Source organism: Ammospiza nelsoni, chromosome 5 (assembly GCF_027579445.1).
Source record: "Ammospiza nelsoni isolate bAmmNel1 chromosome 5, bAmmNel1.pri, whole genome shotgun sequence".
Classification (NCBI taxonomy): domain Eukaryota; kingdom Metazoa; phylum Chordata; class Aves; order Passeriformes; family Passerellidae; genus Ammospiza; species Ammospiza nelsoni.
In genome coordinates this window covers 57,369,357-57,385,229 of record NC_080637.1, presented here as the reverse complement: position 1 = coordinate 57,385,229, position 15,873 = coordinate 57,369,357, and the positions used below count along the sequence as shown (strand labels likewise).

Below are 15,873 nucleotides of genomic sequence, written 5' to 3'. Positions count from 1 at the left end.
TTATACTATTGCTTCTTTTTTCATTGTTGTAAATATTGCATTGAAGTTCCTTTTAAAATCCAGGAATCCAGGCAAAGTCTATTAGCACACTCAGCTATGCAGCAGCAGTATAAGAGTTGAAAAAGGGGATAAAATGTCTTCCATCAAGAAAAGAACTCTGTAGGAAAGGTTCCAGACCCTAGTGAAGCCATAAGGAAATGAGCTTATTCCATCTCTCTGTGTAATTACAGACAGGTAGAGTTGAAGACTTAAATATCTGCTTAGATAAAGACAGTGGGCTTTTTTTTTTTACTAGCCAAATGGGAAAGCTCCCCTGCACCACAAGAAACCAGATAAAACAAACCATCACTATATGAGATGGAGCAGAAACTAGCTGGACCTTAACATCTTTGTATTCCACTGCAAGAAAAGCAAAAAGAATGCTGTTAATTATTTGCCTTTCTTCTAGTTCTATTCTAAGACTGTTTTTGTGGGCTATTGTAAAGGAAAAGAGGAAAAGGAGAATTCACTAAAGGTATTGCAAGCTCTATTGTCACTAAAATCTGCAACCTTCTGAGAGATTCTGAAAGATTTTGACACCAATATCGATGAGTAGAGGTGAAATGTGAATGTTTTGGGGAACACTATTATACAGAATTCAGGAAAGCTTTAGAAAAGAGTGAAAGAAACTTGAGAAGGAACACATGTAAACCGACACTGAGGTGTGCATTGGAAAGCTACAGGAAGAAGGAGTTGGCTAGCAACTGTTTCTTTCCCTGGCACACAAAATCAAGTGCCCCTTGATTGCCGTCCTAATTAAGGGTCTCATTAGGGTTTCAAATGGAAGGTCAAATTTCTTCTAAACTGCATGTGGAATCCTATCCTTTCAGTTTCGCCCAAAGACTTTCAGGATCTTCAGCTGCCTTAAAGAAAAGATCCTGGAACAAAAGAGACAGTGCTGGGCATCCCTTTTCCTGCGCAGCTTTAAACACCACAACACACATTCGTGTTGTGCTTCTTTTTTTTCAGCTTCATGGACCTTGACACTTTTGCTCCCTCACTGAGCCCAGCTGGATCATTTTAATCTGGATTCAAAAGAAGAGAAAACAGTTGCTCAGTTTCACATTCTTTTGAAGCCTATCAACAACCCCTGCGAACTGGGGCTAGAAGTTTTCCTTTCAAACTAAATGGACTACCCCATTCTTTCTTTTGACCATGCAGAGTTCCTGAATCTGAACTGTATCAAGTGGAACTACTGGTCACAAATGTGCCCGCTCAAGAAGCTGTTGTCTCCACATTTAACTCATATCCTGTAAAAAACAACACACACCTGGATGTATGCCCATGGACCATCACAGTCCTTCACTCTCGCAGGGCCCAGATTCAGAACTTGCTATGTTCAGCTATTGCTCCCAATCCAGAGCTCCTAGAACAAAAAGTAAGCGCTGTTTTCACTTAGTCCTTGCAGCTTTTAAAGTGCAGCACACCCAGGAATGCCTGCTCAGCTCTCGGGACCCTCATGCACTGTCAGTCTCAGAGTCCCGGTTACAAAGCTAAGAATGTTCAGCAGCTGGCCCCACAGGAGAAATTCTAGAAGAAAGATGCGGTGCCTTTTGCTGCATAGCCAACAGTGAGACAATTCGTCTTCCTTCACATGCAGAATCACACATCCCTTCCGTAAATGGAAGAACCTATGCTTTCAGTCTGGACTACCGCATCCACAATAGAGCCTCTACACTGCCTGCTCTCACACGAATGGTGCCGGGACAGAAAAGCGCTTTTTCCTGGGCGCTGACAAAATGAACCACACGATGGCGGTGTGGACCTGCCAAAGAAGAAAACGCACCTCGCCTACGTGAAGTACCTGAAGTGCAGATCCAGGTTGAAATCGCCACTTCGCTGCTCTCCCGAGTACAAACTCTTATTTGCCCCACACTCAAGCGGCAACATGAACTCCTTTACGCTAATACATTTTTCACTCTCGCAGAGATCGGCTACAAACTTGAAACCATCTGGCAAAAGCAACACTCACAAAAGTGTCAGCTGCGAATGCTGGTGCTGCCTTACAGCTTCAGCTGCACTCAGAGAACTCCTCCTCACACTGCTCAATTTGGCACCTGGTTTCCGCTCCTTCAGAAATTTTGGCCTTATTTTGGACAAGGTCCTGTGCTCAGGTTTGGTGTGCAGCTGCTAAGAATGCCCCGGGCAGGTAATGCCCAGTTACAGTGTTCTATCACCTTTGTAAGGGCTCATTTCCTGGATGCTGTTTATTCCGGAGGAGGGAATGCCATTTCTTTTGAGATGGGCTTATAGTTTCCTCTCTTTGGCAAAGAAACCAGTTTTGGATCCACAGATTGGGTAATCTTGATGAAATTTAATGGCTTTTCCTAATAGGCAGCGCTGTCAGTGAGAGCTGTTGAACTGTTCTGGGAATGCAAAAGCCAAGTTGTTGATGAGCTTTCTGTCCTGGTACCTTTAGTGTATGAGCAATTCCATTTGGATCCTGGCTCTGTGAGACTGAAGGGTTATGATGGTTCATAGAGCTGAGAAGAAAGTGCAGATTGTAGTAGGGTGTGTACTGGTAGTTCTTTGGGTGCAAGGGAAGTTGTTAGCAGCAAGAGCTTTCTCAGCTGGCACTTCTGTGAGCTGTGTTTTTGCTGGATGGTTTCAAGTTTGTAGCCGGACTCTGCCAGAGTGAAAGATTTATTAGCACGGAGGAGTTCGTGTTGCTGTTTGAGGGTGGTACAAATCAAGAGTTTGTACTTGGAAAGGGAAGGTCAGCGAGATCTTTTTGTCCTGACACAGTGGACTGGAGAGCAGTGACGTTTTCAGCTTGGCACTGCACCTGAAATGGTTTAGAGCAAGGCCAGAAGCGTTTCCTTCTTTTACAAGCCGACATCGCCATCGTACGGTCAGTTTTATGAGCGCTGAGAGTGCCAAGGGAAAAGCCTCCTCTTGCCGTCTGCAAACAGGCCAAACACACAGGTGACTCGCACTTTCTTTCTCAGCTATGCACAGCATCATATCCACCGCTAATGCAAAACTGTCCAGGTGGGGGCCGGGCTCTGCTCCCAAGGAGCAAGGCACGGTACAAGAGAAAACAGCCAGGAGAGGCTCGGGTTGCACACCACGAAGCATTCCTGCACCTTAAGAAGAACTTTTTCTTGGACATTGGAATACGCTGCCCAGGCTGACGATGGAGTTATTGTTACACCTTGAGGTGTTGAAGGAAACAGCACAGGCACCCCTCAATGCCACAGCCCGCTAACCTGGCCACCTCCACACCCTCTCCGTGACTTCAATCCCCTCGGCAGCCCCTGAGGGCCCCTCGGCCCCGCCCTGCGCAGCCGCGCTGCCCTCGCGGCCTCGCGCACGCGCCGCCCCGCCCCAGGAAGACACAAGATGGCGGCGGCGACGCGCGGGCTGCGGCTGCCAAGGGCAGGTGAGTGTCAGCCCCGCCGGGCCCCTCATGGGCCCGCTCTGCCCACCGCCCTCAGCCAGCTCGGCCCGCCCGTGTGGCTCTGCCCGGCCCGGGACACGCTCTGCCTCTGCCTCTGGCTGTGCGCGAGGGGAGCTCGCCCTGCAGCGGCTGGAAAGGAGCTGCCTAGAATTTTTCCGGGGGCGCGGAAATGATCGTGTTTGTGCCTCCCTTCTCCTTAGGTAGCTGGGGATTGGAGCGCAGAGGGCTCGGGATGTAGCTGCGGGTGTCGCGCTGGGGCTGTCACTGCCCTATAGCTAAAAGCTTGGGTTCCTTTCGCGGTTTCTTAGGTGACTGTGACCTTTGGGCCATGATCTATGGTAAAGTTCAGCTACCAATATTATATTTAAAGCGTGTATTTGAGTCTTTGATTCTGTTTAAACTGATTCTGCCCACAGTCTTAGATTAAGTAACATGGGAGATGGCAAACGGGTTTTGTTTGTAAAGGGCAGGGAGGAATTTAATATCCTTTTAATGGGAGCAGTGTGTTCTTTATTTACCCAGGTGGCTGTCAGACTGCTTTCCAGGACAAAATGAGAGATGTGTCTTTTTCCAGTTTGTGGGGTTGGGAGAGAATGGGGATAGACAAACTTTTGGGTAGAGAAAAAGATGCTTTGGGTGCAACTGCAGATATTGGAGCTTTAATTCATAGAATGACAGAATTATTTGGATTGGAAGGGACTCTTAGGATCATCTAGTTCCAACCCCCTGCCATGGGCAGGGACACCTTCGACTATCCCAGGTTGCTCAGAGCCCCATCCAGCCTGGCCTGGAGCACTGCCAGGGATGGGGCAGCCGCAGCTGCTCCAGAAAATGCAATTTAAAGCAATGATTGGGCATATAACCATAGCTGGTGATAATTTAGGGTAGCCAGACCTTATAGACTTACGGAACAAGGAAAATTGCTCATCACTAAACTTTATAGCGTAAGATAAGCACAGCAGGGGAATTCACAAAAGTGGGAGAATACAAGACAGTAATTAGATATTATTTGTTGGTGTAGTAATGACATTATAAAGAGCCTACCAGCAATGATTTTTGCAGAAGTAACAGCAAGGAAGTTACTGAGTTGTTGGAAGCTGTAAAGTATTGCTGATTTTTACCTTTCAGTGGCTCTCAAACCGTCTTTCAGGACAAAATTGGAGATGCAATATCTTTTTCCAGTTTGTGTGGTATGGAGAGAACAGGGATAGACAGACTTTTGGGTAGCAAAAGACCTCCTTCAGGTGCTGAAATCTGGTTGGACTTTCTGGTATGAGCTCTGCCAGCTGAGGTGACAGAATATCATTTATGCCTCTACACCCCCTATCCTTTTGATCTTCTGAGCATTGTGGCTGCAGTGTCAGTGCCCCTGTGTAACTGGTAATTCCTAACCACATTGGGACAAAACCTTCTTCAGTGTGCACCTGTCAGGTTGCTCCCAATCCCATCCAGCCTGGCCTTGGACACTTCCAGGGATGGGGCAGCCACAGCTTCTCTGGGCACCCTGTGCCAGGGCCTCAGCACCCTCACAGGGAAGAATTTCTTCCTGATATCCTATCCTATGCCTCCTCTCTGTCAGTGTGAGGCCATTCCCTCTTGTCCTGTCACCACATGTTCTTGTATATCAGTATCCTGATGATGTCCTGCCTCTGTGGCTCCCAAGTTTTTCTAGCTCCTTGAGGAAAGGAGCAGCTTTGAGGTAGTATGCCATGTATCATGGATCTGGCTCTTTGCATCTCTCCCTCTCTCCTTGCTTCAGAGCTGTGATACAGAATTGCTTCCTCTGCTATATTTTATATTTCTACTGAGTATTCTTTACTTGCTTCACCTTAAACTCACAGCGAGCTTTACTTGCTCTTTAAGAACTGATAACCTTTGTTTGCTCCTTCCCTGTATCAGTTTGGTCCTTAACTTTACCAGCAACTTCCCACGCCTGCTCCCCTCTGACCTCTCCAGATATCTCTGAAACAACAGTCCATAAAAAGCCTTGGCATGGGATATTAGAGAAAAAGATCTGTGCTGAGAAAACCAATATAAGCTGTGAGTTAGCAGTGCTGGGTTCCAATTCATGTCCTCAAATCTCTCCTGTTGCATGTTGCAGGCCATGGAATTTCTGTCCTGACTGCAGCACCGTCGGCATTGCAGCCGCACCGGCAGGTCCATCACGCCGTGATCCCTCATGGGAGGAGTGGCAGATCCTCTGTCAGTGGCATTGTGGCCACTGTCTTTGGAGCCACAGGTTTCCTGGGACGATATGTTGTCAACCGCTTAGGTAATGCTCACCAGGAGTGCTGATTAAAGAAACTACCCAAAAAAATGTTTAACTAAACCAATTGATCTCTAGGTTGCAGGGTGATGGAGAAGTTTCTGGCACTGTGGATCTTAAAAGTGTTTTGCAGTCTGCCTGAGTTCCAGTATGTGACAAGTAGTAAAAAGTGTTCTAATCAAGGAAATTTTGGAGCTTTGGAAGATTAAGGTCATTAAAAGAAGTCCTACGCCTCTGTAGAATGCAAATCTGAGGAAATCTACAGCATGTATTTGATTCTTCTGGTTTTAGCCTTATTAGGACATTTTACTAAAGGTTTGCAGGAGTTTGATTGGAATTCTTTAAAATTGCCCTTTTGAATTTAAATTTTGGAAAATAATCCATGCTGCTTTTTTCCCCTCCTTTTCATGCAGCTTACAAAATGTAAATATCCTTGTAAATGTTCCATTGTTTAGGTATTGTGCTCTGGTTTTTGGACACACCATTTTTGGTTCATTTGTTAATGAGCTTTGGCATTTTGTCTTACAGGCCTAAATATTAAGGAAAAAATCCTATTTAAGTATTTGAATTATGTAGGTTCAAGAAGAACCTTAGTTCTGTTCTACTTTTAGCTTTGCAGATATGCATTCAAGATACCTATGTCTAACTGTAGTGCTTTAATGCCAGGGGGAAAAGGGATTTTTGTTCATTCAGAAATTAATCTACTTAAAGGGATGTATTTGTTTGAAACTTTGGGGTTTTTGTGGCCCTTTAGGTCGCATTGGCTCTCAAGTCATCATCCCCTATCGCTGTGATCAGTATGACCTGATGTATCTGCGGCCCATGGGTGACCTGGGGCAACTTCTCTTCATGGTGAGTCTGGCTTGAGATCAATCACAAAGCCCTGGCTGTGCAAGGCAGCCAAGTAATCCTTCTCAAAGACACAGCTCCAGCTGTTGTTTAGCCTCTAAATGGAAATGGTGTGAAAGAGCTTGCTTTGGTGATGCCTATTTACTCATTATCTCATCTTTTCCCCATGTGATGCTCTGCTTGCAGGAGTGGGACTGTAGGGACAAAGAGTCCATCCGAAGAGCCGTGGAACACAGCAATGTGGTCATTAATCTTATTGGAAAGGAATGGGAAACAAAGTAATTTTCTTTTTCTTTCTTTTCTTATATGTGATAGATTTGTACCAGTTATTGTAGCCTTGTTTTACAGCATGTGTGTGCAGTGATGTTGCCATTGTTCTTGGCTTCTGGGAAAAGGCAACCCCAAGATTTTGCATATAAGATTTCTTTAAAAGGTTAACTCCAGTCCTGGTTGTGATCTGCTTTGGAAAAGTGCATTCTTTCCACAATTTTCCAGTGTACAGCTTTTGTTCTGTCAGAAAAATCAAATGTGCTATTTTCACATACCTAATGAATATTCCCTGAGTGCCTTTCTATAGATGACAGAGCCTCACCAATTTTTTATATTTACATTGACAATTTTATATATAACTCATATTTACGTAATATTTGCATTTACATTATCACAGAATTAAGATTTCATCCTGTCACTTGGACACAGAGATGAGTTGTAGCCTGCTAGAAAAAGCTGTGATCAAGCAGGAATAGCTGATGGAGAGTTGGTTATTAAGTTGATCATTAAGATTATGACTAATAACTTCATTCATTGGTAGAATTTTGGCACAAACAATATTAGCTACAGAAGCATTCTTTGATAATAGTTTCTAAGAATAGTTTCTTTTTGAAATCCATTTAAAAATTCCCTTATTTTAGGTTAAAAATACCTGTAACAGCCACCTTCAGAATGTGTGTGTGATCGTGCAATTATGTCCATTTTATTCAAAGCCTTGTGCAGAACTGCCAGACAAAAATTTAATAGGGAGATTTGCCCTTGTGTGGTGCATAATTTTTGCTCTGGTAGTAGACAGAAACAAACATAGATATCACTTTGATCTCTGATCACCTAATGCTTTTGTTGCAATTTTTTTTTATGAACAGCCCTTTGATGTTCAAAATTTCTGGTCTTGTGTAAAAGGTGTGGTTTATAGAAAAGACAGTTTATTTTATTGTTAAAAGGAAGTATGACAATAACAAAAAGTTTCATTCTGTTTAAAAATCCCCAAACCTTGTTCTCTGTGCAGTTTCAATGGATAGAAATGGACAAGTCTTGGTCCATGTTTAAAACTTTTGGACATTACAGAACTTAACCACTGTGTGGCACAAATGTTTTAATCACGTGTTTTGTGCATGTGGGTATCAGTGGTGGTGCTGAAACCCTGAGATTGAGTTCTCTGGTTTGTTAAACACGAGGTCAGAGTAACTGTTGCAATCATCCCAGAGCCTGTGAAAAACTTGTCCAGAAAGAAAAGTAAAATTAGACGGAGAGATCAGACAAAAAAAGCAAAGCCTACCATCAAATATTTTCTTCCTTGCTTTGTACTTGTGTCCAGTCTCCTCTGTGTGTACTATGTTGTTTGGAACTCCATGGTTACAGAAGGAATGTTGTTCTTGAGTGTTTCTAAATCTATTTTGGTGAGCAGAAAAGGAGTGATGGTTCCCAGGATCAGAGTAGTTATGGAAAGCTCAAAAATAACTTCGTATTTTTAAGCCTTTCTTTGGGCTCCAGTGGGATCTGAAGAGCTGTGGGAGGATATAAGGACACAGAGGGAGGTGTTTGGCTAAGATGTTTGTTACCCAAAGCAAATGGTCAAGATGAGGAGTGCCTACAAGGACAATACAACAACATGAGAAGCCAATTATCTTTCTTGCAATTTTGGAATTGTTGGCAGTTCTGCATGGAGACAGAGCTTCTGTATTGATCTTGATGAGATACCAAACTGGTTGACAGTATAACCCTCTAATTTAGGCCCCTTGAATATCATACAGTAAGGGGAGGATTTCTTGCTTCTTCTGGAAGTCCCTTTCAGCTCTGAAATGGTTCTAAATGCTCTGAAAAATTGTTTTTCCATTTGCATGAGCACCTCTGTGTTCTCTGGTGTGTTTTTTCCTTCTTCTCCCCTGCCAAGCATCTACCCTGATTTGTGCTGCTCAGAAATTTCAAGCTTCTTTGTAGTGTAATTAGGTGTGTCAAATCAAGGCAAATTTTGGACAGGATTTGTGAAAACATAGCCTTACTCGGAGTTCAAGATGCAGGAGAGCTTCTTTTAATAAAAACAACCTGTTTTCACTTTTACTGGGAGTTTTCTCTTTGTCACAGACAAGTGGACAAGAGGATTTTTCATACTGATTTAATCTTACCAGGTGAAAGGGCAGAGAAGCTAAAATTGAAGAATACAGTTGCAATTTCACTTTCCTCTAGTTTTTATCATATGAAGAGTCCATCATGAAGGGAAATTTTGTTTCTAGGACTGTCACTGTAGGTTTCTGATAATACATTCAAGTAATATGTAATAATTGCTTTTTGGCTGAGTGGCAGCCATTGTTGATTGCTCTTAAAGTAACTTTTGGGTCTTGCCTTGCTTTAGAAACTTCAAATTTGAAGATGAATTTGTAAATATTCCTCAAAGTATCGCACAGATAAGTAAGGAAGCTGGTGTGGAAAAATTCATTCATATTTCTCACCTGAATGCTAGCATGAAGAGTCCCTCCAAATACCTCAGGAACAAAGTAAGTCTGTAGTCCACTTAAATGTATTTCCTGAGAACGTACTTTGTATTTGGTTTGGGTTTGGTTTTGATTTTTTTCCCCCCAGCTGGGGCTGTTTGAAGGGCATCAATGTATGAATTTACTACATGCTGTTTTCTGCAGCTGAGAAATGTTTGGGCTTTCTGTGAGACCTTTATCTCAGTGCAGCATCTTGAGGATCAAATGGCTTGGATATAAATAATTTTTGTGCTACTTATGGCATAATTTCTTTCAGTTCTGCAGTCAGAGATGCTTTCTGTTATGAAAGGCATCCACTTCTGCTTGGTTCAGCATGGATGTAATGAATGTGTTTGTTTTAATTGATAGGCTGTTGGAGAGAAGACTGTGAGGGAACAATTTCCAGACGCTGTAATTCTGAAGCCCTCTGAGATGTTTGGTAGAGAGGACCGATTTCTCAATCATTATGCAAGTAGGTACTCTTGGAATAGTAAACCCATGTATGATTTGTGTAACTGCCTGTAGAGAAAAGAAAGAAAATAGGATTTGCTTCTGAAAAGCAGGTGTATTCAGTGTGTTCTTATCAGCAGTGTGTGGGATGTACAGCAATATACTAAATTCTTACCTCTTGACAGAATTCTTTCTCAATCTAGTTAGATGTTGCTCTTCGTTTTTATTTTTGAAATGATTTTTTTTGGGGTGGGGGGGTATGTACTGACCCACTCTATGGAAACAGCAAATGCAGCCCTCTCATTAATGTTAGTACGAAAACTAAATGTGTCTTGAGAAAAATGCTGCTGCAATTGGCTGGGAGTTCTTCCCAATCCTAGTTTTTTTAAAAGAGAAGTCAATTTTCAGATGAGATCCACACTCAGTGTGGTGTCAAATGTCCTGGTTATTCTGGTACTGAAAGGATTCCCAGATTTTCTCTTTTTTTCCATCAGACATGCGTTGGTTTGGCGGTGTCCCTCTTGTTTCTCTGGGCAAAAAAACAGTGAAGCAACCAGTCTATGTAAGTTTTCCATGAAATCCCAATCCCAAATCCTTGGTGGGTGGATGTGTAGGTCTGTAAACCGCCTCTGAAAGAGGAGTGTGTGCATGTATTCCTGTTTTCTCTTGGTAACTTGTCAGAATTTGTTCCTTGCAGGTGGTTGATGTAGCAAAGGCAATTATTAATGCAATTAAGAATCCTGATGCAAAAGGAAAAACATATGCCTTGGCTGGGTAAGTCACTTTTTCTGATTCTAATTAACTGTAGTACATCTTTTTAGTGTCATTTTTTGGCATGCTGCACAGTACATTTTATTTCTCCATCCATGCACACAGTTTGAGCTGCAATAAATTCCACCTCCTTTTTGGGAGGAAAAATGGCTCAAGCTCTTACTTGTGAGTACTTTGAAAATCCTAATCTGGGCCCCAGTGCATTTCATGTGATATATGTGCACACAAAGAGGTAGGCAGCTTGGGAAACATGCTAGACAATATGGATTTGGGGAAAATTCTGGTAAAGCTCTGTGGAAACCACCTGGAATTAGAATGGCTTAGAGGCAGTGGATGTACAGTTGGAGACTGGATTTACAGGTTGCCCTGAGAAGCTGTGGCTGCCCCATCCCTGGAAGAGTTCAAGGGCAGGTTAGATGGGGCTCTGAGCAGCCTGGGATAGTGGAAGGTGGGGATAGGATGAGATGATTTTAAGGTCCCTTTCAATCCAAAACATTTTATGGCTCTCTGATCTCTTGGGACTTTTCTGGAGAACATGTCAGTTGAAGGTTCAGTTTTCATGCTTGCAATCTTAGACCTTGGCATCTGCGAGATCCTGTGTTTGTCAAACTGCTCAGCAGTGTGCTCTTGTGGTGTCGTGGAGCTTTTCAGAATGTTTTGGAATGGCAGCAAATTGCCTGGAAGGCAAGGGAGATACCTGACAGCTCAGTCTGAGCACATGTAGACAGCCTAAAATGCCAAGGCAGGATCTGAACAAGAAAGAAATGGGAATTCCCAGTAGTTTGTGTTACTCTTAGGCAAGTGGATGGAAGACTGACTGCTTCATTCTCGTCTTGAGAGAGGGGAATGCATTTTTTGGAGAGTTCATCTTGCTTTTAAATAGAACAAAATAATCTTAGTCAAGTAAAGGCAAGTGAATCAATTTCCCTGCAGCCATTTCCTACCAAAAATGGAATGTCTTGTTAATAAAGCATCCTTAATTCTCCATGTGATTTCTGGCTTCCAAGTGGGCTTGAACAAACTCCTCTCACAGTGATGGAAGTCTTGGAGTTCAGAATTGGAGTCAGCATGGAAGGAGGCACATTCAGGTGTGCTTTCGTAGCACACAGAAACACTTCATCCAGTGTGGTTGTGGTGGGTTAGCCTTGGCCAGCAGCCAAATGCCCACTGTTCCTTTCTGCTGAATCCTTTCCATGCTTTTCCCCAGCTCCAGGATGGGCCTTTCCAAAGGCTGCAGTCCTCCAGGATAAACCTCCTCCCTGTGAGCAACAGGGGAATCTCTGCAGGCAAATTATTTGGATTGAAGAAACAGACTTTTTGTAGCCTTGGGGGTGGAGGGTTTAAAATTGTTTTTCTCTCTGATGCTAATATTGCAGTGTAGCTGACTGAGGTGTGATGTTTGGTGCATTCCCTTCCAGCCCTCACCGGTACCTGCTGTATGACATGGTCGAGTACGTTTACGCTGTTGCCCACCACCCCTTCATTCCCTACCCGCTGCCACGGCCTCTCTACCAGTAAGTGGGACCCTAATTCAATAAGCTCTTGGCAGCACAGAAGCATAAATAGTTGTTGCATGGGTGACTTACTCGGCCCAGTTGTTATTAAAGTGGTGGGGCTGCAGAAGTTGCCTTTCCTGAGGTACTTGTTAGCCAGTTTTGAGCCTTCAGCTCGGGGACAGGCCTGCATTTGATGAGCTGGTATGTGAAATGCACGCTTATAGTGAACTTAACATGGCTGTTCATTCCAGAGTCATTTCTCCCTGACATCTAGGGACAGGGTAAGAGGACAAAGCCTCAAGCTGCACCAGGGGATGCTCAGGTTGGACATCAGGAAGAATTTCTTTACAAGAAAGAGTGGTTGAACATTGGAATGGCTTCCCAGGGAGATGTTGAAGAAACAACTGGACATGGCACTCAGTGATCTGGTGATCAGCAAAAGTTTGCCTTGATCATCCTGGAGGTCTTCTCCTACCTAAGTCATTCTGTGATTGAATGGCTTTGCTGAGCCAAGAAGTAGCAAAAGGTCCTAATTCAATAAAATTAGTAGCAAACCAAATGATTTTCAACAATACCACAGGGAAAATCTGTGTGTATGTTGCTGACTGCAGGCCCTGACAGATTTTTTTGCACAATCTTAAGGATCTGCTACTGAACCTGGGCCTGGTCCTTAGGGAATAATCACATCTTTTTGAAGAGCTACCCCAAACAATAAATGCCATTTCAGCAGTTGCCCTCAGCACAATGGGGCTGTGTTATTATTTGGCATACTGGTCCTCCTTGTTTTTAGTACAATGCAAATTAAGAAGCTTAATCAGTCACCAGAGTTAGAACCCTCACAGCAGTATGACTCAGCATTGGATCCATGGAAGCACTGATGGATAACACTGAGAACATCCTAAACTATTGTGGCTGTTCCTCTATTGGCTGTAAGAGGGACCAGGCACATGGCTCTGGTGACACAGAGCAGCTTGTTGGAAAGGTGACATGTGAGTGCTTCTTAGTTTCATTCACATCTGCTGCAGTCCATGTTATTCTTTTTTATTTGGGCTAAACTAAGTGATAGTTCATATTTTTGAGAAAAGAATGCACCTAAAAGGCAGATGAGCTTGGTTGTGTTTATGTGCACTAATTCAGTAACACCCTAATCTGCCAGGTGAACACTGGAGCAAGTCCTACCTATTCAGTGAGAGATTCTGCTGTTGGTCCCGAGACACTGAGCAAGAACTGTAGCATTATTTTCTTTTCCCTGTCAGATTTCCTTTCTTTCAAGGGAAACTTCATTTCTGAAAACTGTGGATACCCCAGTCCTCACCCTTTTTGTAGATTGCTCCAGATTCCACCAGCTTGTTTGTGTTGCTGATAACTCATTTAATTGTCAGCAAGTGTGTTTTCTCCTAGAGGCATTGAATCCAACGTCATGACAAATTGGATTGCTGCCTACACTGGCAGGGAACAGAGTTTGAATGAAAGGCAGGGGCAAGACTCAGCCCTCTGCTGTGTGGGGAATTGGATGGGGGATTTACTTTCCCTACCCGCTAATGCTCATATTAACTTTTAGAGATCTGCTTCTCCATTCCATCCAAAGTAAAACAATACAAGATCCAGTAATTCAGGAACAGTTAATTACCAGAAACACAACTAAGAACTTAGTGACTGGCACATCTAGTGCTATAGTGAACTCAGAGCTTGCAAGAACAGCTTCAGAACAAGCTCTTGCTCACCATCTATTAAGTCTGAAATAATTTTTACTGGATTTCTATGTATCTGGATAAATGACTGCACTTTTGCAATATTTCTTCTGTTCACAGTTTAGTAGCAAGATTCTTTGAGATGAATCCGTTTGAACCATGGTTGACAAGGGACAAGGTGGATAGGGTAAGTGTGGGACCAGCCAAAAATCCCTCTTGGGAAATGCTTCATTGTGCATTTTTAACTCACACTTGAGTTTTGCTTTCCCCAAAACCACATGGAATTGAAAAAAGTGGAGGTTGGATGAGCAAAGTGAGGGGGGGGCAGTGCTCCCCACTCTTAGTCAGTTTAGGTACCTCTAGATGCACTAAAATCACTTCCATCATCCAGGAAATGGTGTTTTTAACAACTGAAGTTGAACTGACACCCTGCACACATTCCAAAATCTTGCTTAACATTCAAGTGTGTTTTCTGGGAGAATGCTGCCACTTCATGTTTATTCCTGACTTCTCAGAATGTTTCACTGGGGATGGAGAAATAAATTGCAAAAAAACAACTGCAAGCAAAGAAAAGTAGAAATTGGCAGGTATTAGTGTCAAAATTTGGCATATGTGTAGGCTAGCAAAGATAGTCATGTATATTCCCTAAACTTTCTGCTTTCTGAATTACAGAGTGACTCTCCCACCTGTTTTGCAGCATTGGAATTTCAATATATTTTCTTATGACACAATATCAATTGCCTACTTCACCTGATTGTCCCCCAGGATATAATTGTAACATCTCCAAAAACCTTTCTTCCACTGCTTTTGTAGTTTCTTCCATTACATTTCATAAAATAAGCCTGCACCAAATCACTAAAACTGCTGCAAGTCAGCTGTAGTATAGGTAGTGTAAGAGGAAGTTTCTCAGTGTAATTTCTGGGTCTGATTGTTCCTCTTTCCAAGCTTTTCTTCCTTAAATAATCTGTTCAATATTAGATGTGTTTGATTCAAAAGACCTTTCAAGGAACACCAGCATAAGAGAAATCTGTTTTCTATGGGTTGCATGTATGGTAATAGAATTAACTATAGTAATAGAATCAGCTGTTTGTACAGGGCCATGTTCTAAACCATAAACAGAGCAAAACCATCTACCGGAGGTGATAATTCAACACATCATTTTCTTGACAAATCAAAATATCCATAATTGGAGTTCAAGTATAGCCTTGGAGTTCTGTTTAGTTTTGCTGTTGCAATGCAGTAACCTCCCTGATAAGGTATGGAGAATAAAGGAAGGCACTTCCTGCATGGTATTTATTCCTGAATTAAAGCCCGAAGGACTTCTTGCTGGATGCAGAATACCTGTACCTCTTGTTGGAAGTCTTGGTACTCAAGACCTTGTGTAATTATGCCACAGTTCTGTTTGAATCTTTCTTCTTCCTCTACTTCTTTTGGCAGGAGAATAATTGCATTGGGTGTAAAGCTGTTCATTTCAAGTGAATGATCTTTTCTTTTTTCTTACCCTCCCCATTCTTGTTGAAGTTTCACACAACAGACATGACATTTCCTGACCTTCCTGGTTTTGAAGAGCTGGGAATCGAACCAACCCCCCTGGAACAAAAGGCCATCGAAGTCCTGCGCCGTCACCGCAGGTTCCGCTGGTTGGACGCTGAGCTGGAGGAAGCAAAGCCAAAAACACAACCCATGTAACAGCTGGCAAGGGGGATACTTAAAGCTTCTTAAACTGCCTTTGGATGACCCAACTTCTTTGGAGAACTGTGTACATACTGAGTAAAATGTATTAATCATGTAAACTGTATTTCACCAGTGTTGTCTTTTCAGTTAAGGGGGGACTGTCACTGCAATGTGGATTTTCTCTCTGCCACAGAAGCAAATAATATGGTTACTTAGCTGGTGAGCATTGTACTGTTTTGAACTGTTGGGACTAGAGGGATTATGCTGTAACACTTGTCTCTTTTTCCCTTGGCTCTCAAAGCAAATGTATCACTGAGCTTTAGGTGCTCAAATAGTTTCAAGAGTGTTGCAGTTCGGGACTAGGTCATCCAGAACATGCCCTTTCCAGTAGGAATTGCTGGGAATGCTGCCTGTTGAGACTACGAGATCTCAGAAAAAGCCCTGGTTTTAAGTTTTTGACTCTTCTGAACTTGGTTTTCTGCGCTGAACGTGGCTC

At 43.0% G+C, this 15,873-nt stretch overlaps 1 protein-coding gene across 2 annotated transcripts; it reads left to right on the top strand.

The window, feature by feature from the left end:
- Positions 1-3,360: 3,360 nt before the first annotated feature.
- On the top strand, positions 3,361-15,501 carry NDUFA9 (NADH:ubiquinone oxidoreductase subunit A9). 2 transcript variants are annotated; one of them, XM_059473150.1, is made up of 11 exons: positions 3,361-3,421; positions 5,541-5,711; positions 6,460-6,557; positions 6,741-6,832; positions 9,178-9,319; positions 9,665-9,767; positions 10,240-10,307; positions 10,443-10,519; positions 11,935-12,030; positions 13,824-13,890; positions 15,225-15,501. In XM_059473150.1, the coding sequence occupies exons 1-11, from the start codon at positions 3,382-3,384 to the stop codon at positions 15,390-15,392; spliced, it is 1,122 nt and encodes a 373-aa protein (XP_059329133.1). In that variant the 5' UTR covers positions 3,361-3,381; the 3' UTR covers positions 15,393-15,501. The 2 variants fall into 2 exon arrangements, with proteins under 2 accessions (XP_059329133.1, XP_059329132.1); XM_059473149.1 differs by lacking the exon at positions 11,935-12,030 and having other exon boundaries at positions 3,368-3,421.
- Positions 15,502-15,873: the final 372 nt, after the last annotated feature.